Genomic DNA, 26,433 nt, shown 5'->3' with positions numbered 1-26,433 from the left:
TATCAAACATAAGTATTCACATATTAGTGAGAATACAAAGCATCATTATATTGTAATTGGATAATTAAAGAGGTGCAGGCCAGGAATATAGTGTACCAACGAACACCATTTGATTACAACTATGACTTAAGCGCACACTAATAATTCCTAATATGGAGAAAGGCATCAAAAGGAGACATGCACATTAGGTGATTGATATTGGAACCACACATTTTTTCTAGTATGGCGACCAATGGAAGATCTCCCATCTATAGAAAGCCCAGCAAAGTCAATTTTATCAAGTCCTGCAAATTCATGGTAAAAAATAATAGTTTACAAAGATACTAAAATGTGCTTCCCAGATGCCTACCTGACTTCTGTCACCGTGGGTGCAGTTACGTGCCTCTTTGTATATTTTCCACGGCCATGCGTGAATTTCAAGGACTTGTACAATCTCCGCAGTCTTGCAGTGCAGTACCTCCTACAAACCCAATTAGAATAAGACTCAGTCCAAAATCGATCAATTTCACATCAGAATGCTCAAACAATTAAATCTGTCTTAACCCCGCACCAAAAACCAGGTGCCCCGATGCCTAAGCAATAAACAAACGAGCATTTCAACATGCAGCCCACCCTTATACACTCACAAACACACACACCATAAGCAATGGCAACCGAATTACACCTGTAACGGGCGTAATCACCAAAACGCAATCCATGCTGCATTTGAGCAGATTTCAATAGCTGCAAGACTGCAAAATTCCCACCACCAAAATAAGTAAACACATTCACAAACAGATATACAAACTTGTGTACAAAGAATGGGAGAGAATCACCATTAACCGAGAACTTAGGGTTAGCGATCTGATCATTGGCGGTTGAATTCTGCTCGTCGATCTCCATAGCAGCCACATCGTTTCCCTTCGCCATTAAAAAACCCGTCCAATTGACTTCGCTCGATCTGAGTTAACAACTGCGTCCGGCGGAAATGCCGATTAAACCGAAGGTTAAATTGAAGAATATTCCGGCAGGTAGCGGCGGATGTTATATTGGGCTCATGTTATGTAACGCCAGAGGATGCCCCGCCCACTCTTGCCTTTGCACTGAAAAAGGATCAAATTTAGCGGGTCGGGTCATGGGCCGGGTTGGGTGTTTCCCCATTTCAATTTATTTTTTGAGTGAAGCCATATGGGCGTAATAATAATACACAAACACTTTAAAAATTTATTTTGTATAATGTTGAATGTATCGGATAAGGAGATATTTTTCAAATACGTCGTATTCGCTTGTTTGAAATATAAAATATATAAAGAAAAAAAAAAGAAGAAAATGAATGTCCGGCATATTTGAATTTTTTTTTTATATTTTAAACCGATGTTTTTATATTACATACTTTAATTTTATAATAAATTATATATCATATATAATTATGCCAGTATCATACTATATTCTAATTATTTAAAATAACATTACTTTTATGATTTGATTTATATGTATATATTTCTTGTGTGTTTATTAATTGGTTTGTATATCAATATATCATTCTTAATTTAATTTACTTATCAAAATTTTAAAAATAAATAAAAATATAATTATAATATTTAGTATTTAACTTTTAAAATTATCATTTTATTTTTTAATAAAAACTGTTTAGTATTTCCAAGTGTCAGAATTTGGATTCGATTAGAAATAAGCACAAAAATGGTATGCCATTTATATTTACATTTCCATTAACTTCACCAACAAATACCAAACAGTTCCAAACTGGTTCATATTTCTCCATGCAAGCAAACATTATTTCCTATCCTAATACATGAGCTCAACATCTTCCCCTCAAACCACATGAAGCCTAGAGAACCAGCTGCACCTTTGCTGCATCTACCCCTCGACACACAGACGACTCCTCGTCTAGACTCATTGGCGTGACTGTTATTCGAGCTCTTTATTTAGTATAAGTCATTAAACGGCATGCGGCAACTTACGTTCACCTTTCAGTACTGGACGAGGTTTGAGTTGAAGTCAATGATGAACGTTCGTATCTCCATTGGGGCAAGCTCAACGACGAGCTTCACAGGGTCGACAGGGCCGCCTTTGGAAATGGTTTCTTGTTTTGCGTTGGAGCCTTCGACTTTCCAAGATAGTCTCTTCCTCTCCATTTCTGCTCTTTCTTGGTTAGCAGATAGACTTGTTTCCTTGACTTTGTTTATCTGATAGGAAGAGTTTCGAAAATTAGCAGCAACAATGACAGTAAGTTGTTGCAATAACCAATTTTGTGTTGTTTCACCTTTTTATTTGGGAAAACTCTCTTAAGTTCCACGGTTGCCGTGACGGATAAGTCCTTGTCCTCTCCAACCTAATATCAGATCAGAGACAAAGAGATACTGATGTAAAGAGAAGAACGTCTGAGCGTTGTATCATAGTTTCACATGATTCAAAAATGTAAAACCTCGTATAAATGAGCCAACCGAAGGAGAACACTTCCGTCTTCGAGCTCCTGAGGTACCAGAAAAGGGCAACATAAGTGTTACCAAGTACTTGTCGTTATGGAAATCAACAATCTTCATGGTCATCGCATGTTATTACCTGGAGGGTTATTATCGCAACATTATCGGGGATAGTGTAAGAAGGATCCATGGCCGAAAAAGTTGGTCTGGGGAAATTCATCCACTTATCATCCTGTCAATATATGAATGCAATATCGAGTTACAAAATGTTGAACAAATTGGTAAATGGAAAAGTAGGGTGATCTGAGTTACCTGCTCGGTGAAAGCTAAAAGAAACGGCGAGTATATCTCCTGTCCAAATGACCGACGCCACTTGGATCCCTCTCCAAGTGGATCCAACCTCAGATAGTACTTTCCTTGGACCTGTGAGGAATTGAGATTATGATTTGATCGAGACAAAAATACATAAAATTGCCGTCCATCACCATCTCAAGCACATTAGTACGCTAACATTCCTGATAATTGACTTTAATGGTTTGCATACTTCTGTCATGATTCAAGGCGTCCAAGCGAGTGATCAAACTCAAGGTAAAGGTAGATTGCCTGGAAGCCTAACTCTCACGATTTATCGTAAAATCCACAAGCCCTTCTGAGATGCTTTAACTTTGTGCATGAAGAAAGGAAAAATTTTCAAATGATTGATATTTAGTTGGTTACAGAACCCTATTTTCTTATGCATTATTTTGACGGCAGAATTTGAAACAGAAAATAATTTTGTTTATATTTTGGAAATGAAAAGTCCACTTTCAGAAACTCCACATGTCGAGAAAGAAATGTGATGTGCAGAGTCATTTTGGTAAGAGAGTCGGCTTACAGTTAATCCAGAGCATGTATCATGAACGCAAACTGTTTCGTTTAGAGCCTCGGCAACGCCTCTACCATCGTCATGGAGCAGTCTCCTGAAAAAACAATGTCTTTTTCATGTTATATTTCAAAAAATAGTTATGTGCATTTTCGAATGTATCTTCATCTCTGCAGCAAGATATAATTAAGAAGCTGTCGGAGAGAAAGAAAGAAGAAGACTGAATTAAGCAGGCGATAAGTAAGACGGGAAAACCTGTGGAGCATTATCTCCACTTCACCGTCAGTAATACTTGATCCTCCAACCGATCTATCCACCAAAATTGAGAGCTCTGTGTTCTTATCTTTGATGTAAGTTCCAAGATTGATCTGAAACCGAGATACAGAAGAGAGTATTGATAACTAAATCACCAAACTCATGCAAAATATATACATGAAAGGCAGTAACAGTGAAGGCTACTTCTTCACAATTCATGACAATGCATGACTACAAAGATGAATGATGGAAATATCCTCAATTAGAGCAAGGATCATTTGACTCTAGGATGCTATAAAACAGACTTCAAACTTACTGCAATGAAACATCCAAATTTTTTCTTATTTGCATGTTGACATATTATCAATCATAAACAGATGAACCAACAACAGCCAAATGCATGGATAAATTATAACAGCCGTTATGCTGATAGTAGTGGCATGCAGTTGTGATCACAAATAGATAAGAAGTGGGAGTTCGTCTCATAGGCAGTTCAAACGAAAAGCATAGAAACCTTCTAAGCAAGAAAGATGAGCAATTAACTCTAAACGAATCCTGTCGATAGTAAACCAAAAGTGTGGGTGAGTAGGGAGTGACAACGAAGTCATGATTCATGAACAGGGAAGTTCAACAACAAGAAGACTGCCGACAGAGTGTTTAGATTCTGCTGTTAGTTTGTGGTCGTGTACATCAGTGAAATTTGAGAAGTTTCCAATATTGGTTCATAGAACTCTGATTCGACAATTCTCTCAAAAAGTTTCACAGATTTCGTACTCTAACACTGTGTTTGGATCTGTGGATTTGAAGGTAGGGATTTCAAATCTCTATAACAAGTCCTTCGGGAAATTCCATATTACAAATGATTTCAAATCTATAAACTCTCGTTTTGAACTATGTTTTGTTGAATATTGATGGATTTCAAATTCTTTCCTTAAATCATTGTCTCAAATTTGAGTCCTTCCATCCAAATGTAGCCCTCATCAATAACGGTGATGCATATACCACTTTTCTCTTTGGAAGAATCACAATTGAAAATGGAGACAGAATTTTGTATTTGGTAGGATAGCAGCTAGTATGTTCATACCCAGAAGAATATGTTAGTAGACATAACATCTTTCAAATGAAAAATAAAAGTTATGAGATGTTATTGCAAACATACAGGGTAGTAGTTTCCTGCAATTGGTTGGTTGACTTGAAGGTCCCAATCAGCTCTGTAGTCTCGGATCTACACAAAACAACAACTTGTAAGGTCCTTGCATGCATTGATGTTTGAAATCAACAAAAAACAGTGCACTTTTTGAAGCCCAGAGTATTATATATTGCAAAGAAGATGCCCAGCTGGCAGAGATCAGTGAAAGTTACATACCCGTTCTAGAAAATCACGTCCATTAGAGTCTGTGTAAAACATTTTGTTGTTTTCTATCTTTGTTTTTATCTGAGTTACAATCTCTTTTCCAATCCCGTCGTCAATGGGTATGGGACCAACCTGAAACTCAGGATAACATCATAAGTTTTCCATTTTCATTTTCTTTTTTGAGCAGACCAAGAATAAAGCTGAATAGACGGATAACAAATTTATAGAAAGGAAGAAGATTGACTTACAACAAATTCAATCTCAGCATGTTCCTTCTCCTTGTAAACTCTTGTAATCTGTCAACAAATATGTTCGTGCTTCATGATAAGAAAGAACCAAATAACCACAAGACTGTGATATATCATTTCCAGCTTTCGGAACGTTCTTGACAAAGAAGCTTGATATTTCACTTTCTAAATTTCCATACAATTTTATACGCAGGTTGTTTCGACCAAGTCGCCACAAATCTTGTCATCTACAAAAGTATCATCCTTACCTCTAAAAAGAAGTTATATCTTCAATCTGCCACTAACCTGATATATCCATGAATTAATCATCTGATGGACTTCGTCAAAGAGTGGTCCTCTGAAAACCGTAAGTGGGATCTACAATGCAAGAGATGTGAGTTGTTGCTCTGTTGCATAAATGTAAGCGAGTAAGAGGCTTAACATTGAAGGAAATTAAAATACCTTTCCTTCAGATTGTATCGGAAATGTGCCATTTGGTCGAAAAATGTATGCTCCCGAAGCCTTCAACAAGTAAATGTAATTATTGAATAGTCTCCAGGGCATCAACTTAGGGTGCGAATAAATATTACCTGCAAATCCTTATGCCCATCATCTCCAGCATAATAAATGTATGATTGCTCTAGAGAAATGTTCACCTTCATTAAACAAGATGCATATCATCATACAGCTTCACCACTTTAAAGCTAAAAAATATGAAATACGAAGGAATTTGTAATGGCATACCAAGTTTCTGCTATTAGTGTATTGCGTAAGCTTTCCATCATCTCCAGAGTATATAAGCTTCAAGTTTCCAGGCCCTATTTCTATAGCACGGGTTTGACTTCCGCCAAACACGTATGATGTTGGTTTTATCGAAGTAGAAGCTGCATATACGTGATGAAATGTAAACATAAATTGCTGCTATACACTTCAGTAAATACTTTCAAGCTAGAAGAAAAGGCTCACAACCTGTGGTTTTACCACTTGAGATCACGTAGGTGTTAAAACCCAAAGGAGGAACTACTGCTGTAAACGCGAGCCAATACATGGGGGTGGTGGAAGGAGACTCTCCCATATATGCACTCGTGTAGAATTTTCTCATTGTTATCGAAGCATTAACAATAGGAAGAAGCTGTGACGTAATCAATTTTCCAGTAGAATCTTTAACAGTGATATTATCATTGATAACCTGCATCATGTTGGTCAAGAAACATGAAGATCTTTCAGTCATCTTAATATTCTTGGATTTTTCTTCTTGATCTAGTGGGACAAATATTTTGTTTTGATGTATCCAAACTGTCTCTTTCATTAGCTACAACGAAGTCCGAGAAACAAGCAAATGAAGCTAACATAATGCTTACAGGAATCCTCACGACACCTGTTCTTTTCCACCCCAAAGAGTTGTAGACAAGTACCACCTGCAAATAACAATGAGTTATGTAAATTGAAAAATATTTATGGTGAAAGAAGACCCACAATATATACTTTTATTGTTCCTGTTAATTAACATACAGGCAAAACAACTAAAGATATCATACTTACTAATTTTTTCCCAGGGGAAAGATCAATTTCCGATGCAGGACAATAACTTATGTTCAGAAGCGGGCACTGGAAGGAAGAAAAAAGTTTTAACTCCAAGTCATCTAATTAATTCCAAAGTCGAAAACAATTTTCCGCACCCTAAATCCAAGAAACATTAATGAAAAAGAGTAGGGCAATAAAAACATATGCAACCTCAAAGCAAAGAAATGGATGTGATGATTGGAAAGAAACATCGACTTCTTGTTCAAGTGTTCCACTTATTCATAGATTTTATATAGTAGAAAAGAACTAAATAGAACGGAAAAATGCCCGAGGTTTTGCCTGGTTGAAGTTGACAGGTCTCTTGCATCCTGAAGACGGTGATGATTGTGTCAGACAACCAAGAGAAGCTGCTACAACTCCCTCGGACTGCATGAATTTGTAAACAGAATACATTAATACAAGAAATAGAAAGCAGACGGGTTCAACTTCATTGATGGCTCTTAAAACACATCCAGAAAATCTTTACCTCCTTGTAACCTATTGAAAGCCGTTTTGCATAGTCATTAGCAACGTGTTGCTTTTCGGTACCAGTAACTGCATCATGATGTTGTGCAATTGCCAAAGCATCAGCTAAAGAGTCAGTTGTTGGCCCTGATTTACTTCTTCCTCTAAAAAATTCTAACTGCCTTGCTGCCTAATCAAGTAAACGAGTTTAAGTGAGATTTCACATTCAAATTATTCCAGTCAGCAAGAAACCTTAACAACCAAACAAGATGCCTATGAGTTTTATGACATACCAAATAGTAGCCGCTCATCATTCTGACATAGCCTTTGATGGCTGGTCTACTTGTAAAATATCCAGTCCAATAAGCATTTATACGGTCTGCATATCTGATACACAACTTCCCTCAATTAACGTTGAAGTTTAAGCAGAATGATATGTATTTCATGAACAAAATAAAAAGTTTATAGTTGAACTCACGGGAAATAGTCATCAGTTTTAAGAGGCCAGGATTCATTTAAAGCATGTTTAGTATCAGTGTATAAAGATGGCGTTGAATATAAGGCATTGACACGGCCATCCTGCAGGGCAGCTCCAAAGAAACAGAATAAAGACACTACAAAAATAATCATGAATGAATGGCTTGGAGTGAGAAATTTTGAGCAATATTATACTTCCCACCAAAATAATGTTGCATTGTTCATTAATTGAGTACACAATTACTGAACTACATGTTTTTGAACCAGGTTCCACATAGAACTAGATAATTCTCAACTACATAAACAATTAAGAGTGACAGGATAGCAGCTACATATTTAAATAAGGATACCTTTCACTACAACAGAAATCAGTTGTTGGCACACAAAAAGTGCCTCAGTATGGTATATATTGCGATGCTTACAACTTTCTGAAAGATTAATGCAGGCATTCCATATATTCTTGTCGCATAAAGTTTTGGAAAACTTAAATTTGCCTCTATATGTTCTACTAGGACATTTATATATGCTCTATTAATGGATTTACAAGGCAGAAACAAATGTCCCTGTGTGAACACATTTTTAATAAATTTACTCATCATTTTATTTCAGAACATGGATAAGACTAAAAGAACCAGAGGCAGAATCTTCCTCTTAATTCTGCCTCCCAATAGAGCCCTGTTAAGAGGCAAATATTTGCTGCTGCTGCTCTTACAGAGGCTGCAGTAGAATGAAAATTTTGCAGCTGCTTCTTAAGAGGCAACAGCAAGAAAAAAAATCTCTTGACATCAACAAAAGAAATTCCTGCAGCAGAAAAAAAAATTCTGCACCAGTAAATTTCTTGCTGATGCTAAGAGAAGATTAGGTTTTTCTGCTCCCACTACTAAGAAGCAGCAGCCACAGAAATTTCTTTGTGCAAATATTAACTTTTCTATCATATTGAAGGTAAAGAAAATCAGGCATAAATGCAGACCATCAATTTGAATGAAATGGACAATTGCAAATATGATAAGAGTAAATAGTAGGTAAAACAGCACTATAATCATGCAAATTTGTGATCTACAGCTTAGCCATATGTTGACAGCAAACTGACATTCTTATTCACAATAACTGGACCATTAGATACTTTCCGGAACAAGAATCTTTTGTTAGGCTACAGACTCCATCATCCAATCTTCAAAACCTACCTCAAACCAGTCTATTAAATAAAGAATGCAACTCAGATTAAGTTCCATAGAGTTTTCATCAGATACAACAATCCAAGTGAAGTAAGAACTAAAATTTGCTTGTGCTTGCAAGAATCATCAGTCCATGGGAAGATATGATGGAACAATTCAGGAAATACTAACTTGATTCACATAATGTATGAGCTTGTCCATATTCCGGAACCATGTCTCTGCATATTGATACTTGAAATCTGTCCCCATAGTCCACATGACATGATTTGAACGAGTAACATTAGCCTGCAAACAAAACCAAAGGGAGATGGTTTCCCTTGAAGTTCTATTATTTGAATCATTTCAAAAAACATTACCCGGAAGGGTGGTTAAAGAAAGACAGGGAGCAAGAAAACAAGATCATTTTAGAATACACTTGCTAAGTAACTAATCACTGCAGGAACCACCCTAATAAAGTGCCATGGGAAGTCAAAGTTTGGCAACACAAAGAAAGTTAAACCGCAGAGTGATTACCTGTGAGAATGCAGCAGCTACAAAATCATTGACGCGCTCTTGAACATTGTAATCAAATAGATTGATGTCATCCTTCAGTCAACAAAGACAGAAATATCAGTTTCTGCTTTGGCAAAAGTTCAAGATCCAGATATTTTTCCCTCTAAAGAGTTACCTGGACTACAGGGGAATCGTCATTGACTTCAAAATAAAAGCCAGTTGGAGGTTCATAGTTCCCGGCATAGAAAGCGCCAGCAAATATCTGAAATAATGAGAAAAGAAAATCGAAGGGTCAATCTTCCATGCAATTCATATTAGACAGTAAAAAGATTTACGAGGTAGCCTACTTTTTAACAAAGCAATAATTATTAATCAAATCATGAATATGATACCCAAAATTATCACAACTTGAGATAAACCTGAGAAGAAGAACCATGACTTTTGGACCCCTGCCAGATAACCTCAAGCTTCTTATCATCTCTCCTTTTGGCTCTATCTTGATAATCAATACGACCAAAGAAAAGAGCATCAAATCCTACCTAAAACCCAATAGCAACACAAGATCAGCTTTTAGTTATTAAAATGCATATAGAGCATGTCATGTAAGAATCGATTACTTCTGCAATTATACAAATGTTTTATTTGCAATGCAACAAATTTTAACCAGAATTGATGGATCGATAAAGAATAAGGCTTGGACAAGAATAAGGAAAATGGTCAGCACTGCAACCAAGTACATATTCATAACAATACCTCTGCCCCCAAAAGGTAAGCCTGAACAGCAGAATGTCCAAAAGGGTCAATTTGCCAACCAATTCTAGGAGTTACATTGAACTGCTCTTTAATAAATTTGTGCCCCAGTGTTGTCTGATCAATCATGTCAATGTAATGTGTTGCCGCCTCATCATGCATGCACCAACCACCATTTCTGCATAAGAAAAATCAAGGGAACGCAAGAACAAAAACTATCACCCACCATCCAAAAGGCAAATGTGTCTTTCTAACATCCATTTTCTTTACTGCCATCATAATTTCTGTTTATCATTAATGGATCAACATAAATTAGTACATCAACTCAAGTTGACCAGAGGTAACAAGCATCTGGGCTATCTTCTTCACAGCTTCACTCTGCTGTCTCCACCACCGCTGGAAAAATGCCTATTACAATGTAAAATCATTTAAATCAGCATGTCAAATAAATGAACCATTACATACAAATGGGGATAACTGCTACCTGTTCGACGTAAACAAATTTTCGATTTTTATCAGCCAGCAGTGCCGGAATCAATGAATCCAACACATTCTGCACACATGCTCCCTGAAAACGTACTAAGCAGCATTTTCAACTCATAAAACTCCACACAGTTAAATCCATCAGAAAAATATATACAAAAACCATATGTATAGTAACTCCAGCAAAATTCACAATCCCATTTCGATAGAACTACAAAAATATCAACGGACAATAGTCAAGTTGAGAAAGTACGAAACAAAATCTTGATTATCCATAAATGGAAAGGCCACCTGAATCGAATTATTTGATCCAACATAGTACTGATCAACAGTCTTCAACCACCCAACATCATCATGCGTGTGAGGAACCAAATGCACATTAATCTTCCCGGGAACAATACCTTGCGACGTGTTGTAAACCATGTACTTACACTCCACCAAAACACACACAACGCACACAGTAAAAACAACCAAAAATACACGAAACCCCGCCATTGTTGCTACAGCTGAACTCAAGTCTCCAAAGCTTCAATAAATAGACCAACCCCACAAACACAACAATATGAGACCAAACAATTACTGACCCACAAATCAAACCGAGAATCCCAATGAAGAAATAGGACCTAAACCTTGTCTGTTAATCATTGTCAGTGGAATTTAGTTAGTATTAAACAAGAAAACGTTGTTGTCAGCATCTTGCGGATAGGGGTTTTCTGCTGATTACAAGAAAACGCTAGTTTCTTGACTTGAAAAGGGGCTTTAGTGTTGGAGTTTAGCTCTGGACTGAGGACGACTTTCTGTCAGCGATATCTACAGACCCCATTTACCCCCCCTGCCGCTGTAAACTTGCCCAAGTTTAAAATCAATTTTTATTGTCAAATTATATTTTATATATATATATATATAATTATATTAAAATAGTTAAAAATATTTAAATAAAATATTTTTATACAATAGTAGATACTGGATATATTCCGACTCATTTTAAAATAATTTAAAAATAATAACAAATATAGTGGTGATGTTTTCTACTCGTCCCACAAAAGTTGATCTCTCACCAGTTTTGTTGAGGTTATGATTGAGACATGATTGAGACAACGTTAGAGTCTTTAAGTAAAGAGTGCAGTAACCAAATCAAAAAAGAAAAGAAGTAAAGAGTGCAGTAAAAGCAGGACAACATCTATCCAATGATAGCGTCGGCGGATGTCTTATACTACAGCAATAATTTGATACAAAGGTACTAAATTCCATCGATAACCCCTAATACTATGTATAATTATACAAATACTTTATATTTTTTATAAAATTTTATTCATTCTATAATAAAGTGTCAGTATATTCAGAAATCGTTTATAAATTCTTTCTCATTAAATAATTACATCTACAACTTCTGTAAATGTAATTATAATTTTACAAATAGTTGGAATGTAATTAAATTTAATTTTAGGGGTGTTAGTATAATTTAATCGAAAGTAAAAGTGTTTGGTGTGCTATGTTTTGCTTCCAAACGTAATAATTTTGGAAAGATAATTATATCTACCAGTAAAATACACTTTATCTCTTTATATTGTGCTCAATGTAGTATTTATTTCCTTAAATTTTTAAAAAATCACCATTTATTACACAAGTTAATATCCCGTCAATGCAATTAGACCATTAACAACCTCTAAAATTATTGCACGTTATTTTTAATATCTATCGCATATGACTACTAATATATTTCATATAAAACGTTTAGACAATTTTCTCGGTAGTCCATGTGGTTTGTATTGATGGGAATTTCCGACACTCACAGTTTGTAATGCAAATTTACTCAAATAATAACTTTAATGAAAGCATGAAAACTAGTTCAATTTCAATCCGTTGAATTATTTAACGTTTCTTTTGGATAAAAAAATAAGTTTAAAATAAAATATCAGACAAATTTATAGTTTGATTGTTCCTGGTCTACATGCATCATGTTAAAAGCGGGTTTTCACATTCACATATCAAAATATTTTATTAACAGACATAGTTATTACACTTTCAGACTTAATGGTATTAACTGATTAACTGCATCGACCGATGAAATAGGATTGGGAGTAAAAACTGCGAATGGATAAAGTAATTATTTTAAAGTTTGTAACATCTTCATTGTTGAAACAATAATACTGTAAATTAATCACAAGAAAATAAACGACGTAAAATAGACATATCGATCTTTTACACAAATACAAATGATCAGCAAAATTTTGGAAATTAAAAGTGATAATTTTGAAAAAAGTTACGGTATACTTGAGAAGCTAAAGTTGGAGTATTTGCGAAGGATGTTGAGAAGTGTAAATAAGTGGGAAAATTATATTTGCGAAATAAGTTATGATATCATATCCAATTTGCTTGCTTTTTATGTAAACATATAACAACTAGTGGACATTAACATAGTGATTTGTTTTGTAGAGTTTGATGAAGTAAACATGAGTAATTGTTTATTTATTGCACTTCATATTGTATATGTAGATGTTATTTTGTTTACATATGTTTAAAAATATACAAGAGTACATGTATGTAACATCCTCTCCTCTCACAATATTAATATACTAGTCATTATAGCACACTATTTATGCGTGTATATAATAAATAATCTTTTATGTTTCAAATATATTACAAATAAGAGTAAAATATTTAAACCAGTATATTACATGAATAGAAAGAAAGAAACAAAAAATTTATCAATTAATGTAAATTTTGAAAAGTTGAATAAGTTTGTTATTTTATCATGAATGACATTTTTGACAATACAAGAAATTATTGTGGCGGTGTTATTAACCGTCATTTATGAGTGTGGATGTATATATATGAAGGAGAAACAAATATAATTTTCTTTTAATATATATATATATATATACATCTACATCCTATACAATAAAGTTAGTAAAATAAAATATAAATAAGACGAAAAAGGGAATGAGGTGGTGGAATATAAATATACAACCAAACAAATTCTAAAATATTGTAAAAGACATTGATGTTTTCTTCTCATCCTACAAGTTTTTATTTTTCTAGTTATGTTGAAATCATGATTGAGATCATTTACGAGTAATTAAATAAAGAGTGTAATAAAAGCAACAATTAAGAAGGACGAGGTCTTCCTAATGATAGTGACCACGAATATTCTATTTATTTACCCTTTAATATTTTAATATGAAAGTCGAGATGAAAAATAAAAGTTAAAAAGTGTGTACGTTAATATTATTGATTGTGAAAATAGTAATCGAGGAAATAATGTTATTTTTATTGATTGTGAAAATAATAATCGAGGAAATAAAGTTATTTTAATAAAGTCGACATAGTCTCTACCTAACACATGTCAATACTCGGATTTAATTTTTTGTTTCAAATTCTATTATATTTTGTATTCTATATATTTTAATATATATGCACATACCATATATACAATAGATTTTTTAAATAAAATTGATGGTTTAATCTTTATATATGTGATATATATATATATATATATTAAATAAAATAAAAAATACATCGCACTCAATGTTATCCTTGAACATACATATCTAATTTTTCAAAACAAAATGGAGGGAGATCTTTTACTTTGTGATATAAGTTATTTAGGTGATGGGATAAAATAAAAAAAATATATACTAATTATATTCTGTTTTCTTAGGCTCTTTGAGTTGAATAATCCAATCCAAATAGTAATTAGTATTGGACTTTTGGATTAGATACGGACCTGCATAACATAAAGTAGACACTTTACTTTAATGACTTTTTAGACTACTTATACAAGCTAACTAGTCGTCAGGGCATGTCGTACCTCCTGCACATAATAAATAATTTATTACTTTTTAAAATATATTATAAATAAAAGTAAAATATATAAATCAAGAAATCACATTTAAAAAAAAATGATATTATTGGTAAAACGAAAAAATTATTGTACTTGTGTCAAAATGACATGAAGTCAATTTTCTACCAAAAAATATATTTATAATTAATTTATAAAACTATTCAATTAGAAATATAATAATCATACTTAAAATTGATAGGTATATGTTCTTGATAACTGTTTGTGAATATAAAGAGTTTTTTTTTATATTTGTATAGATATTAATTAAGAACGTAATTATTATATTTAAAATTTAATAGACAATATCATTATGCCACTAACTATTATTTATTAGTGTATTGAACTTTTTTTTAATTTTTTTATATTAGTAGAGATAATAAAAGATAATGAAGTCTCCAAAGTCCAAGCCTCCAAATATCTCAAGAGCACAATGTACACCTTGGGAAAAATGAGATGCAAATATGCCAAGAAAATCGGAGTTTGTCATCCTCGGATAAGCAAACCCCCATCACCAAACAGCCCGTCACAGCACAAGCGACCCCACAGACACACATTGGCTAATCCTATCCTCATCCGAGATATCACGTTATCACCTCAAAATCAACTGACATATGAAAACGTTCTCATTCTTTTCAACTCCTCTCACTCTCCCGCCGGCCGGAGCGGCGCACGAAAGCAGCAGAACTAACGCTACCACCCTGCAAGAACGAACAAATGGCGTTTTCCTCCATGTTGTATTCTCCAGTGAACTTCACTGTGCCTAGACCCCACTGCCACCATCACCGGCGCAGGCCCTTCTCGATAACCGCCGCAATTCCGCCACTTTCCTCCGCCGAGGTCTCCGCGGTGTCTGAAACCTTTGACAGCACCACAATTGCTGTCATAGGTGGTGGGTCTGTGGCCGCGCTTGCAGCCGCGCTCTCCCTCGCCGACCCCGAGAAGCGGCGGCAAATGCAGGCGGAGGAGGTGGGCGGAGGGGACAAGGAGGTGGTTAGGGAGTACTTCAACAATGACGGGTTCCAGCGGTGGCGAAGGATTTATGGGGACACTGATGATGTTAATAAGGTGCAGAAGGACATTAGGCTCGGACACTCAAAGACCGTGGAGAATGTGATGAAGATGTTGTTGGATGAGGGGCCGTTGAGTGGGGTTACGGTGTGTGATGCCGGATGTGGGACGGGGTGTTTGTCGATTCCGTTGGCGAAGGAAGGAGCCGTCGTGGCGGCGAGCGATATCTCGGCGGCCATGGTGGCTGAGGCTGAGAAACAGGTCAGGAGTTGGTATTTGTATTTGCTCGGTAGTTTGTTTTGTTTCCTTTTAAGCTAATTCAACTGTTTTTATTCAAAATTTCATTCTTCGCTGGTCTATTTGGAATACAACAGCAGGCATGAAATTCTTTGAACTTGGATGTAGAAAAGTGCTATGAAATTGCTGACAGATGGTGAAACCTGTGCAAAGAATAGGAACAAAAATTAAGTTCACGAAAACCACAGACTTTATATGGTTCGAAGACATCTAGTCGAAATCTATTTTAATATAGTAGTACAATTTCTGAAATCATTTGACTTTGATACAGGCACGGGAAGAGCTTTTCAAAGGGAAGGATGTGCTTCCTACGGGACTGGTATTGCCAAAGTTTGAAGTGAAGGATTTGGAGAGCTTAGACGGGAAATATGACACGGTTGTCTGCCTAGATGTTTTGATACACTACCCGCAAAATAAGGCGGATGCTATGATTGCCCACCTTGCTTCTTTAGCCAAGGATCGGTTGATTCTGAGCTTTGCTCCTAAGACATTTTACTATGATCTACTGAAGAGAGTTGGTGAATTGTTTCCGGGGCCTTCAAAGGCTACAAGAGCATATCTTCATGCTGAGGCTGATGTAGAGAGGGCCTTGCAAAAAATCGGATGGAAAATAAGGAAGAGAGGTTTAATCACCACACAGTTCTACTTTTCCCGAATCGTTGAGGCCATTCCAGCATAATGCAGAAAGAGACGTTAGATTGATATTGCATTGCAATGCCAGGAGGCCAGATACAGGAAAGCCCTTGAAGGGCTTTCAAAACCCATAACATCCTTGACCTGTTCTTCCATGCTTGTTTGCTTCATGCCATGTATAGTAAATAGATTTATGCTTCTAAAAACCTAATAATTTTGTGGAAAATTTTGCTAGTTAATACTGATCCTTGTTGAAGTGTAAATGTTATCAATTGATGCAGATTAGTAGATTCCAGTTCACCAGGTCTGTTTGCGCAGTCTCTTATGTGTGCTTTAGTTCTGCTATTTCAATCCTGACTAATGCCCACCTTTTGCTGAATTCCCTATTTTTCGTTCATCTTTTACTTCTGCTCTCTTGTTGTATGACTAGATCGTGCTCTGTGGATTATGGAATATGGATTATATTAGATCTCCTTCTGATAGTGTTGTCAGCTTTGCTATCCTTCTCTATTTTCAACCCAGAAATTACATAAAGACTCTGTTTATCAGCAGAAGCCACATTAAAAGATAGTAGATAGATGGGAAAAATTCACCACATTAAGAATCAAAGATGAGACAAGCAGTCATAATCAATGGTAAAAGGGTGAAACTCAGGAGCTACACTGAGAACTCAATGAAGAAACTTTGTAATATCCCCTATTTAATGCATCAAGAGCAGTAGAAGGAATTTTCAGATCTATGGTCACTTGCAGTTACAACTTATTGGCAATTTTTTCAAGAGCATCAGTTATCTTGGAAAGAGATGCAATTATACTGTTGTGCTGTTCCTTCTGCTGCTCTCTTTCCACTTGACACTTCAACTTCTGATCTTCGAGCTGTGCATTTAGTAGATTAGTATTTCTCTCTATAGCTTTGATCAGTAGGTCTTCCACATCAACATTGTGACAATCATTTGATGACTGCCTTCTTCTCTTCAACCCCTCCTGAAACTCAGAAGCTCCGAAATGTGGACCTTCCTGTCTTTTCTTTCCTGTAACGTTGAGACAGAAAGATATCAAAATTATTACAAATCAGAGTTGGTATGGCTGCTACAAATTACCCTTTAAGATCAACCAAAGTCGTTAACTTGTTTTGCATTTACATCATCCGCAGTAAATGTAAACTTAAGATACACTAACATACTTCTGAGCCAGGAGATGGATCAAACTGAGACTAAATTCTATGACATATTTAATAATCGTTTTACATAATAATATCTAAAAGGTTTATGATCAGAACAATCTATATTAATAGACCTTCAAGTGCTTTACCTTGATTTGGATCTGCTTGGTAAAATGGCTGATATTTCATCTCTGCCAGCACAATGGAAATATTAGCATTAGGTATTCATCGAAAAAACCATGATATCTATTAGATAAGAGAGAAAATAGTGAACATTCTTGATGTTGCATAGAACTATATTTTCCCTACCCAGTAGCATTTTGCAATATGTTCCAGTATCCCCTACAAACTCATAAAGAACTATGTGTAGGAAAATGAGTATATCCCTGAGGTTTACTGAGAGCAGTCTTATCTGTTAGAAAAGAGTTCGCTATTGCTCATTTGATGCGACCTAGGATACAGTAAAATGATTGGTTGAATGCTTAAGGTACCTGAAATAGGCACTGGAGAGGGAATGCTGTCTGTTTGACCATCTTTCTGAACTTTTTCCTTCTGTGGACTCCTCCTGATTTCCTCCCGGCCCACCTGTTCAAATTCGGAAAACAAACCTTCTCCACCTTCCTCATCTTCCACCATCTCGTCATCATCTTCCACCTCTACACCATCTATACTGTCACCAGCGTTTTCGTCTACACTTCTTGTCACAATTGCAAGTTGATAGGAAGCTTTTGTGGATCCTTTACCATTCAAGACATCATAGACATCACAGTCAAAGAAACCTGGAAGTCTCCTCTCCCTCCTTAAATCACTTCTCATCATCCAGAAAGATTCACCTTCTCTTCCCACCTGAACCTCCCATGCTTTTATCTTCTTAAAGTCGCTCACAAGATTGCTCCACCGCTTGCGGCACTGAACCGGCCCTCTGCTGACTCCATGTCGCCTGCAGTATGATGAGACGGCATCCCACTTGGGCTCAGGCTGATCTGACCCGAAAACGGTCGATCTCCTACCCATTCGCCCTTTCTCCTCAACAATCTTCTTCCCTTCTATCAGGACCATCGTCTCCTGTCGAGTCCATCGTGGATGTCTCGGTGTTTTGTTCCTATCATCTGTCGCTGGTTGCTGCCCACCAATGGCATTAGGTGCAGATGCTGCGTTTTCATGTGTTCCGTTCGGTCCTGGAGCCATGATTCCTCTGCTGCACTGGGCAAAGACTACCATTCCTTCCTAAAGGTACTTTCTTACGAACTTATTCAAAGCAACAGAGATGTTCTCTGGTGTTCAGCCATATATACATGTTTTAGCCATAGCCCATATATTTCTTTGCTGTCCTTGTGATTGACTGTCCTAATAAAGGCATAAACCTTTATTACTGTATTGAATGCAGAAATTGTCCATATCACATTCTTTTAATCTGCATCATGTCTTTTAAGGCACATTGCCCGAATTTCTGTCCTAAACGTTGACTGTCCTAATAAGGGCATAATCCTTTATGTAAGGATTGAATCAAAATTATATGTCATCACTTTCTTGAATAGCACTGTGTCTTTAAGGCACATTGCCCAAATTTTCTTGCAGATTCTTTCACATTGTCTGAACTTCTGTCCTAGTGATTGACTGTCCTTATAAGGGCATATAATTCATTCAGGGATTGAATGCAGAGGCTCTGCACATTACTTACTGGATTATCTGTATATCTTTTAAGGCACATTCGTCCCAATTTCCTTTGATTTTGTCACTTGCCTTTTCTGTTTGTCCAACTTAATCTTGTACAAGGGTCCTATGTTTCTCTTGTGTTGTATCGTGTACTATGACTTGTTTCCGAAACTTGCAGCATTGTGCTACCTGAAACATAACCAATGAAGTACTCTTGTGATGGACTGGAGACTATGGTGTGGGACATTATAGGAGCAGCATTTCTTGCATCCTTTGAAACACAGTCGTATCATGTTTACTAAATCATCAAAAGATTTCTTTCTCTGTTTGGTGTTAACGGTATATATGCCTTTAAGATGAGGTTGATTGCAGGTTCTGTTTCACTTTTTGGTGCTTATAAATTTGTTTGGATATATTTTTGGGTAAATTACGTGTGCCTTGAAATTTGTCCTATTTATAAATATATTTTTAAAAGATTAAAAATTAAAAATTACCTCACTAGACATTCGTAAAATCATACGATGTTTGTTGAAAAATGTGTAAGTACGAAAATACCCTCAATTTTTCAGTCAAAAAAAAAAAAAACCCAAATATCTATTTTTGAAAAGATAACGAAGCCCTAGTGAATTATAAAAAATCGGCGTTCAAATTGAACGTACAGACAGTTTTTTTTTTTTTCCCAAACATACTCAATCTTGTTTCTCCTTTCTCTCTCTCATCACTTTACTCTTGCTCAGGCTATCATCGCCTGTCAACCTCCCTCCTTCGTATCAATTTAGTGTTGTGGCTTATTTTCTACATTTCATTGTTCCTTTCTCAATTCCCTCTTGTTTCTTTTTACCTCTATTAGTTCAATTTTATCTCTCTCTCTCTCTTTTTTGTTGATTTATCATCGCCCAATTAATTTATAATGTTATGTGTAAGACACAAAACGGCTCAGCCGGAGCAACTGTAATTTTCGATACAGTGAAAATATATTTATAATTAGGATAAATTTTAGGAGATGAAGATAATTAACCTATATTTTTTACTAATTTTTTGTTGCCAACGCAAAAGTGCAAATAATTGATTTAAATATTTGGCTTGAAATTTAGAGGTAGTTGGAAATTGGTAAAGTTTATTATATAGAATTACAGATATATGTATATGAAATTTTGAATACAAATAAACAATTATATCATACAATACATAAAAAATCTAATTAAGTTCCAAAACATAAGGAACTAAGAACTCCTAACTTATTTTTAAATTCAAATAAATCCCTTTAATTTATTGATTATAGAAATACCATCACTAACATTTTATAAAATTTATTATTTATTTTATCAAAATATTTAAAAAATAAAATTTCATATATTATAATACTAAAATGTACGTACAAGACGTTTAAATAACTGTAGCCAAACACCCTTTGAGTAGGCACACTCTTTGTTTTAGTTTGGGCAATAAGTGAATTAAATATATATATATTTTCAAAATAAAATATCAATTACTTTTTTTAATGATAAATTTGCAAACTTTAAAGACGCGTTTCCATTTCCTCTCTGTGAAATTATTTCTCATATAATGTTGTTCCCAAATAGCGACTCTCAGTCCGGCTCCACGTGTTCCTTCCTCCCTTTCCCGCGCATAATTTGTCTTTCCCACCATTTCTCCAAAATCGAACGACAAACCCTAGATTGCAGAATCAAAATCTGAAATTTCAGTTTTCAAATCGATAATCAGTGAATAGATTGAGAGGGAGAAAATGGGGAGCGACGTTGATCGAGGGGAAGAAGAAGAAGAAGCGGCGAGTGAGCTGTTGAGAGATCGATTCCGACTTTGTACCATCTCCATTGCTGAAGCGGAAGGTTTCAATCCCTTTTCTTTTTTGTCTTCTGTATATGAATATACACGCGTATCATTCTGTATTTGTAGTTTTTACCTGCTGATTTTACTAATTGACTGAGTTTTCTTCTTCTTTGTGTGTGGAAATTTCTGCTCAGCGAAGCAAAATGGCATGGAAATTTCTCAGCCAATTGTGGCCTGTATCTCCGATTTAGCCTTCAAATATGCCCGTACTTCTCTCTCTCTCTCTCTGGATATATATGTGCGTATGTGTGTGTGTATGCGTCTGAGCCAGAGCCTGCTATTTCAGGCTTCCTGTATGCTTATATATGTGTTTTTATGCAATGTGGAATTGGATATGTTTGCTATTTCATTCTTTTCGTTTATTTGTGGAATTCAAAAACAGTTAATATGGGACGAGTGATTGATTTTATGAAAATATTTGACTGGTTAGTTGATCCTGTCCAGTGCGACTGGTTTGTGTCTGGAACAGATAATTAATTTGTTTGTATCCGCAGAGTAAGTTCCAAACAAGGCAGGATGTGACACCTGCATTAAGCTAAATTTGACTTTTCGTGCTTTTTCCTTAGCTTTAATGTTGCTTTGAGAATAATGTTGAAGTGAGAAGTGACATTAAGCTAGCTCATGATTCCCTTACTTTTCTTATGAACTGTTGATTGTTTTCTCTGGTAGCAAAGAGTTCAAATGGATTTCAGTACTTGTGAAGCATGAAGAATTTCAAATAGCAAATCTCAGAAGTTATATGCATCAAAATTAGTAATTTGTCTAATCTGCATTTGAGTATTAGTGTCAATTTTTACCCGATTTTTTATATTATTTGGTCAGAATAAGTTTATCTAACAGTCAACAATTTTTGAGCGTGCATGAAAGTGGAAATTCTTGATACTATGCTTGCACTCTCTTATGAGGTACTCCCTATGCTGTGCAAAAGGGCCTCGAATTTTTGTTAATAAACTGATATATTGTCTTTTGAAAAGCAGAACAGTTGGCGAAAGACGTTGAGTTGTTTGCACAGCATGCCGGTCGAAAGTCTGTTAACATGGAAGATGTCATACTTTCTGGTAAGATTCTTAAGATAAATGTCAGTTATTGAGTCTCACATACTGAAAAACAAATTAACCACACAGAGTTGCTAGTCAATCCATACTATTATTCTCTGCCTGCATATCTTATTAATGTAAGCTCCATGTGAACAATCATGTCGAAGATTATCAGAATCTAGTCCCATGGCTTGAAGAAATGCCCGACTGTTCTTAAATCTTCTTTAGCTAAATTTCTTCATGGATTCCTCGAGAATGATTTCTATCTTGCTGAGACACAGTTACAACGGTTTCATTCGATACTGCTGCCGCTGCTTACCTTTTTTACAGCACATCGTAATGATCATCTGGCTGCCTCCCTGAGATCCTTCTCCAATGATCTAAAAGCAAAGGAACCTCAGTCTGAGAGGAAGAGAAAGAAGAACCCCAAAAAGGAAAACAAAGCTGCTGAAGATGTACTCCCTATTGCTGATCCCTAGGTCTGAAATTCATATTCATTAAGTATGTTGCTTTAGGTACTGATGGTGTCAAGAATTTGGGAGTAAGAGGAGAATGTCAATTCTTCTTGAGTACATATAGCTTGAGACACAATCCAACTGATCCAAAGATAGGAGAAAGATTCAATTGATCTTTCTTTTCAGAAAACGCCCCTTTACGGTAGCCTTAGGGGTTGAAGTATATATACAATGTACATGTTTTGTGTTTTATTGATGACAATGGGGTGCTCAATTACAATTTAGCGTTCGCATTAATTGTTGTCATGTGGATACAATTCGTCATCTTCTCCAAGATGAATATGTAAAATATTAGATGATTATCAGATCGACCGGATCTCCTTCTATGTTCCTTTATGTATTCTTCTCCCTCTCTGCCATCTTTTCTCTTCTGAAGGTTTTAGGGAGAAAAACAAAGAAACGTCTGTGATAAACTAATTCAAACCTGCTAGGGTAGTATTCTACAACTGTTGTTCCTTTGAACTAATTTATCATCTACTGGTTTATAGTTTTTCGTTTCAACATAATGAGTTCATGATATGTATGCTTTGTATGAATGTATTTTTTATTCGTATCTTGGTGCTTTTCGGTTAATAAATCACCCGAATATAAAAAAACTTCCACACGGCCATTATTAGTTAAAAATTTCATAAACATAATAATTACAGAAAAGAATAAACTAACAATAGATAATAGGGACAATAATATTTACATTCACCCATCATAAACACAAAAATTACTTACACAAACAATTTCTATCTTTTGAAATTTTGCACATACATTTGTTAGAAATGTTAAAATTATTTATACAAATCACTCTATTTTTTTTTTTTGTAGAATTACACATTCATTTTTACAAAAATTCAATAACATTATATAAACTATTTCAATTTTTTTGCTGTTAGATGTAGTTTTTGTAATTATACAAAAGAAAGTGATGATTTGTATAAATAAATTATAAATCAGGAAATATAAATGTAATTACTCCACGTAATATCAATAAAAGAAATAAAATCATTGTTATTGTTACTACCTAAGTAATACTATTTTAGGTTTTTGCACATGTATATTCACAAAAATAATATTTTGGCATTTTAATTACTTTATTTAGCAAATCCCGCGAGAACTAAAGAATGAGAGAAAATAAAAAGATTAAAAGAACTAATTTACATATAAAGGAAAAAACTAAATTGAACCTCTTAATTTACCTGTTTGTAATTCCATATAACAAAAAAAAAATCTCCTACGACAACCGATATATGATTTATGATATCTATATATATATATGAATTGGGTCTAATCACACTATGTTAATTATATTGTAAGTATCGTAATATTTATTCGGTCATCAATTATTTTTTTTAAATTTTAATTAATTAGATAATAAGTATAATATATTTATAACGAAGTTATTTTTTATTTAATTAAATCGATATTAACTCAAATTTTCGATGATGTGTTGCCCGTTCATTAGCCACCCGGAACAGGTCAGCCCGATAAAGAAACGGGTCCAGTGTCCGGTTTTACGCAGTGGCCCGTTTTCAAGGAAAGCAAAAAGCTAATACGAAAGAAATAGGACGAGAAAAGGAAAATCTCTGCAACTCAACGGCAAAGTTGGGGGTTTAGGGCTACTGCGGGCAACAGATTTACACACCCAGACAGATAGAGAGAGAGAAGTTGGGGAGGGTGAGGGAGAATGGACCAAGAAGAAATCGACAAGGTGGTGTTGGCGTATTTGGATAAAAGGGGTTTTAAGCAAGCGGGGCTCGCTTTTCAGCAAGAGAAGCAGCAGCACAGCAAAGGCAGTAACTCTTCTTCAACTGCACAAATTGACCCTGATATTGCCAAGCAAATCCTCGCCTTTTCTGAGTATGAAGAAAAATTACGACATCTTGCATGCATTTGTTAATTCCTAGAAAATTTTACTTACCTCTAGCATATATTAGCCTTTTTCTTTTGGTTTGGTAAAGAGTAGGAAATCAGTTAGTTTTGTTCCGTCTTGTGTATATTTTCTGCACTGGCGTTCAGCCTGAATGTTATCTCTTAACGCTGCTAAGTGATAATCTTTGTCGGCCTCTTGATTGTGTTTATAGCCAATTTTCATGGTGTGCCTGAAAAACTGTAAGGTGACATATATGCAATTGACTGAGTGGAAAGAAACATTAAAGAAAAGCATCCGTTCTCATTGTTTGGCTTATTGTTATTTGATGTTATTGTGCCAATCTTCTGTACGGGTGATTTTTCTTTCTAATTGGTTTCATGCTTTTCAGAACGGATGGTCCTACACAGTACCAAGAAGGGTATAGCAAACTTCGGTCATGGGCTTATAACTCACTTGATCAATACCAGGTAGTTGGCACTTTCTTTTACAAACTTCTTGTTGCTTTGCCTTGAGATGTTTCCATATGTGCGGAGTATTATCTCTATGACAAGTCTGGAATAGCTAGTAAATCGTCGATCAGCCGTTTGATGGTGAATTCTTCATGTGCCTTATGCGGATTACAGCTCAGACTAAGGAGCAGGCAATATACGTCTGTGTTGTGATTAATCCAATGATTATAGGATGCGATTAATGCAACATTTATAAGAATTCTGATTGAAGTCGCTTTTCAGGTTCTACTGTTTTAAATTTTGGCTTCATTTGGTTAATGGGTATGTCATTAAGCCAAATATCCTGCTTACCTATTCTTTTCCTTGCCCAATTTGGCATATTTACAATATCCTGTACACTCATAACGGTTTTAAGTTATGTGAATATGACTTACGACCAAAATCCTGAGACTTGAAACCTTCTTGTATTTAGAGGGAAGTTAATAAGTGCTTATTACTGTTCCCTAAAATTGAGGTCTCGGAGCTGCTTTGCCAAAGTTTGGCTCAAAAGATGGTGGGTTTAGATTAACTGTAGAAGATTTCTCTGAGATATGCATATCCATAAAGCAGGATATTGGTTTTGACTAGAATATTGCGTATGATGGGATGTGGCTGGATGGACCATTGTAGAAGTAAGATGTCAGAGCTCAGGGTACACACAATCATGTATCTTAATGCCCATATGATCAGACTTTTTCTTGTGGGAAGGGTTTTGAGCTGATTATAGTCCTGTTCAAATATGGCATGTTTAATGATATGACCTGGTTTTGAGCTTTAAGTTGTGGGTAAGAAAATTTCTTACAAATGTCCATAACTTAAGCTGTCTAAAATACACTACCATTTGAAGTTTTCTACTTTGTTTTATTGGATGGTCAAGGTTCATTTTTCGTTTGTTGCAGAGTAGTAATAACACTTTTTGTTTATTGTTGCAGCAGATGACTGCCTCCCTTCTTAGTTATAATCTAATTTCTTATGAGAACTTTGGTTATGATAATTAGCTTTATAAAAATTTTGATTTGTGTTTTGGATTTTTACATAGCAGGAGATCTAGTAGTCATTAAAGAGCTTTGGCGTAGTTTCTTTTGTCCCTGCTATAATGGAGTTAGCCTTGCTAATATGTTTCTGGTGTAATTCTTTTTAATGTTATGCAGCACGAGTTGGTTCGGGTGTTGTATCCAGTATTTATCCATGCATTTATGGATCTTGTTGCAAAGGGTCATATTCAGGAAGGTGTGTTTATTTAGTAACTTTTTTTTAAAAAATTACTTCATTGGTGCAACCTCTTGAAATCATTGCTTTGCATTTCAGCTAGAGCTTTCTTTAATAGCTTCCGGGGAGACCATGAAGTGGGTCATTCCCGTGATCTCCAAAAACTAGAAGGTGTTCTTTCTCCCTCACATCTGGAGGTCCACCACTTTCCTAGAACGACTGCTCAAATTTGTAATTTGACATTTCAGACACATTCGAAATTTCTTTCTTTTTCGATTAATGTAGGAAATGGAATTTGCACATTCCCTCAGGCAGAGCAAAGTGCGCATTAAGATTTGCCAAGTAAT

The 26,433-nt window shown here is 35.3% G+C and overlaps 6 protein-coding genes across 8 annotated transcripts in view; 3 read left to right on the top strand and 3 right to left on the bottom strand.

The window, feature by feature from the left end:
- The window catches only part of LOC105165654 (signal recognition particle subunit SRP68), a 7,567-nt gene extending 6,658 nt beyond the window's left edge, over positions 1-909 (bottom strand). The window contains exons 1-3 of the mRNA XM_011084735.2: positions 816-909; positions 665-731; positions 350-460 (exon numbers count right to left, since the gene is read on the bottom strand). Of these exons, the coding sequence (XP_011083037.1) occupies positions 350-460; positions 665-731; positions 816-909 (272 nt within the window). The remainder of the gene's footprint in view (positions 1-349; positions 461-664; positions 732-815) is intronic.
- Positions 1,670-11,330, bottom strand: LOC105165643 (probable alpha-mannosidase At5g13980). The gene is made up of 29 exons (XM_011084724.2): positions 10,818-11,330; positions 10,528-10,611; positions 10,363-10,451; positions 10,047-10,221; positions 9,713-9,832; positions 9,469-9,555; positions 9,315-9,386; positions 8,973-9,086; positions 7,628-7,728; positions 7,443-7,536; positions 7,172-7,339; positions 6,985-7,071; positions 6,664-6,729; positions 6,483-6,539; positions 6,091-6,310; positions 5,866-6,005; positions 5,712-5,777; positions 5,584-5,643; positions 5,428-5,499; positions 5,143-5,190; positions 4,907-5,026; positions 4,700-4,765; positions 3,541-3,653; positions 3,298-3,382; positions 2,736-2,846; positions 2,563-2,655; positions 2,426-2,473; positions 2,264-2,332; positions 1,670-2,186 (listed from the first exon to the last, which is right to left on the bottom strand). Exons 1-29 carry the CDS (start codon positions 11,019-11,021, stop codon positions 1,971-1,973), a joined length of 3,045 nt encoding a protein of 1,014 aa, XP_011083026.1. The 5' UTR covers positions 11,022-11,330; the 3' UTR covers positions 1,670-1,970.
- LOC105165634 (magnesium protoporphyrin IX methyltransferase, chloroplastic) lies at positions 14,947-16,628 on the top strand. The gene is made up of 2 exons (XM_011084713.2): positions 14,947-15,639; positions 15,947-16,628. Exons 1-2 carry the CDS (start codon positions 15,085-15,087, stop codon positions 16,352-16,354), a joined length of 963 nt encoding a protein of 320 aa, XP_011083015.1. The 5' UTR covers positions 14,947-15,084; the 3' UTR covers positions 16,355-16,628.
- On the bottom strand, positions 16,937-18,774 carry LOC105165627 (trihelix transcription factor ASR3-like). The gene is made up of 3 exons (XM_011084703.2): positions 17,961-18,774; positions 17,619-17,660; positions 16,937-17,338 (listed from the first exon to the last, which is right to left on the bottom strand). Exons 1-3 carry the CDS (start codon positions 18,688-18,690, stop codon positions 17,061-17,063), a joined length of 1,050 nt encoding a protein of 349 aa, XP_011083005.1. The 5' UTR covers positions 18,691-18,774; the 3' UTR covers positions 16,937-17,060.
- Positions 20,697-22,858, top strand: LOC105165618 (centromere protein S). 3 transcript variants are annotated; one of them, XM_020692532.1, is made up of 4 exons: positions 20,697-20,975; positions 21,111-21,182; positions 21,954-22,034; positions 22,295-22,486. In XM_020692532.1, the coding sequence occupies exons 1-4, from the start codon at positions 20,873-20,875 to the stop codon at positions 22,351-22,353; spliced, it is 315 nt and encodes a 104-aa protein (XP_020548191.1). In that variant the 5' UTR covers positions 20,697-20,872; the 3' UTR covers positions 22,354-22,486. The 3 variants fall into 3 exon arrangements, with proteins under 3 accessions (XP_020548191.1, XP_020548193.1, XP_011082992.1); XM_020692534.1 differs by having other exon boundaries at positions 22,181-22,486; XM_011084690.2 differs by having other exon boundaries at positions 20,705-20,975; positions 22,344-22,858.
- The window catches only part of LOC105165609 (transcription initiation factor TFIID subunit 5), a gene marked incomplete in the record, with an annotated part of 10,994 nt that continues 8,594 nt past the window's right edge, over positions 24,034-26,433 (top strand). Inside the window, 5 exon segments of the mRNA XM_020696498.1 lie at positions 24,034-24,376; positions 24,778-24,856; positions 26,029-26,107; positions 26,186-26,283; positions 26,372-26,428. Of these exon segments, the coding sequence (XP_020552157.1) occupies positions 24,204-24,376; positions 24,778-24,856; positions 26,029-26,107; positions 26,186-26,283; positions 26,372-26,428 (486 nt within the window).

The sequence above is a fragment of the Sesamum indicum genome, linkage group LG1, assembly GCF_000512975.1.
Source record: "Sesamum indicum cultivar Zhongzhi No. 13 linkage group LG1, S_indicum_v1.0, whole genome shotgun sequence".
Taxonomy (NCBI): Eukaryota; Viridiplantae; Streptophyta; class Magnoliopsida; order Lamiales; family Pedaliaceae; genus Sesamum; species Sesamum indicum.
Note: the sequence above shows the minus strand (reverse complement) of the source record. Positions and strands in the feature narration are given on the sequence as shown.

Bases quoted from the DNA above. Each gene is read 5' to 3' on its own strand.
- LOC105165643 (XM_011084724.2), bottom strand. From the start codon at position 11,021: ATGGCGGGGTTTCGTGTATTTTTGGTTGTTTTTACTGTGTGCGTTGTG. The intron at 9,556-9,712 runs GTTTATCTCAAG...TCATTATTTCAG, and splicing joins GTCATGGTTCTTCTTCTCAG to ATATTTGCTGGCGCTTTCTA. The intron at 2,333-2,425 runs GTTTTACATTTT...ATCTGATATTAG, and splicing joins GGTTGGCTCATTTATACGAG to GTTGGAGAGGACAAGGACTT.
- LOC105165618 (XM_011084690.2), top strand. From the start codon at position 20,873: ATGGGGAGCGACGTTGATCGAGGGGAAGAAGAAGAAGAAGCGGCGAGT. The intron at 20,976-21,110 runs GTTTCAATCCCT...ATTTCTGCTCAG, and splicing joins CTCCATTGCTGAAGCGGAAG to CGAAGCAAAATGGCATGGAA. The intron at 22,035-22,343 runs GTAAGATTCTTA...CCTTTTTTACAG, and splicing joins GGAAGATGTCATACTTTCTG to CACATCGTAATGATCATCTG.
- LOC105165634 (XM_011084713.2), top strand. From the start codon at position 15,085: ATGGCGTTTTCCTCCATGTTGTATTCTCCAGTGAACTTCACTGTGCCT. The intron at 15,640-15,946 runs GTCAGGAGTTGG...ACTTTGATACAG, and splicing joins TGGCTGAGGCTGAGAAACAG to GCACGGGAAGAGCTTTTCAA.
- LOC105165627 (XM_011084703.2), bottom strand. From the start codon at position 18,690: ATGGTAGTCTTTGCCCAGTGCAGCAGAGGAATCATGGCTCCAGGACCG. The intron at 17,661-17,960 runs GTACCTTAAGCA...TTGTGCTGGCAG, and splicing joins CTCTCCAGTGCCTATTTCAG to AGATGAAATATCAGCCATTT. The intron at 17,339-17,618 runs GTAAAGCACTTG...TCAACGTTACAG, and splicing joins CCAAGCAGATCCAAATCAAG to GAAAGAAAAGACAGGAAGGT.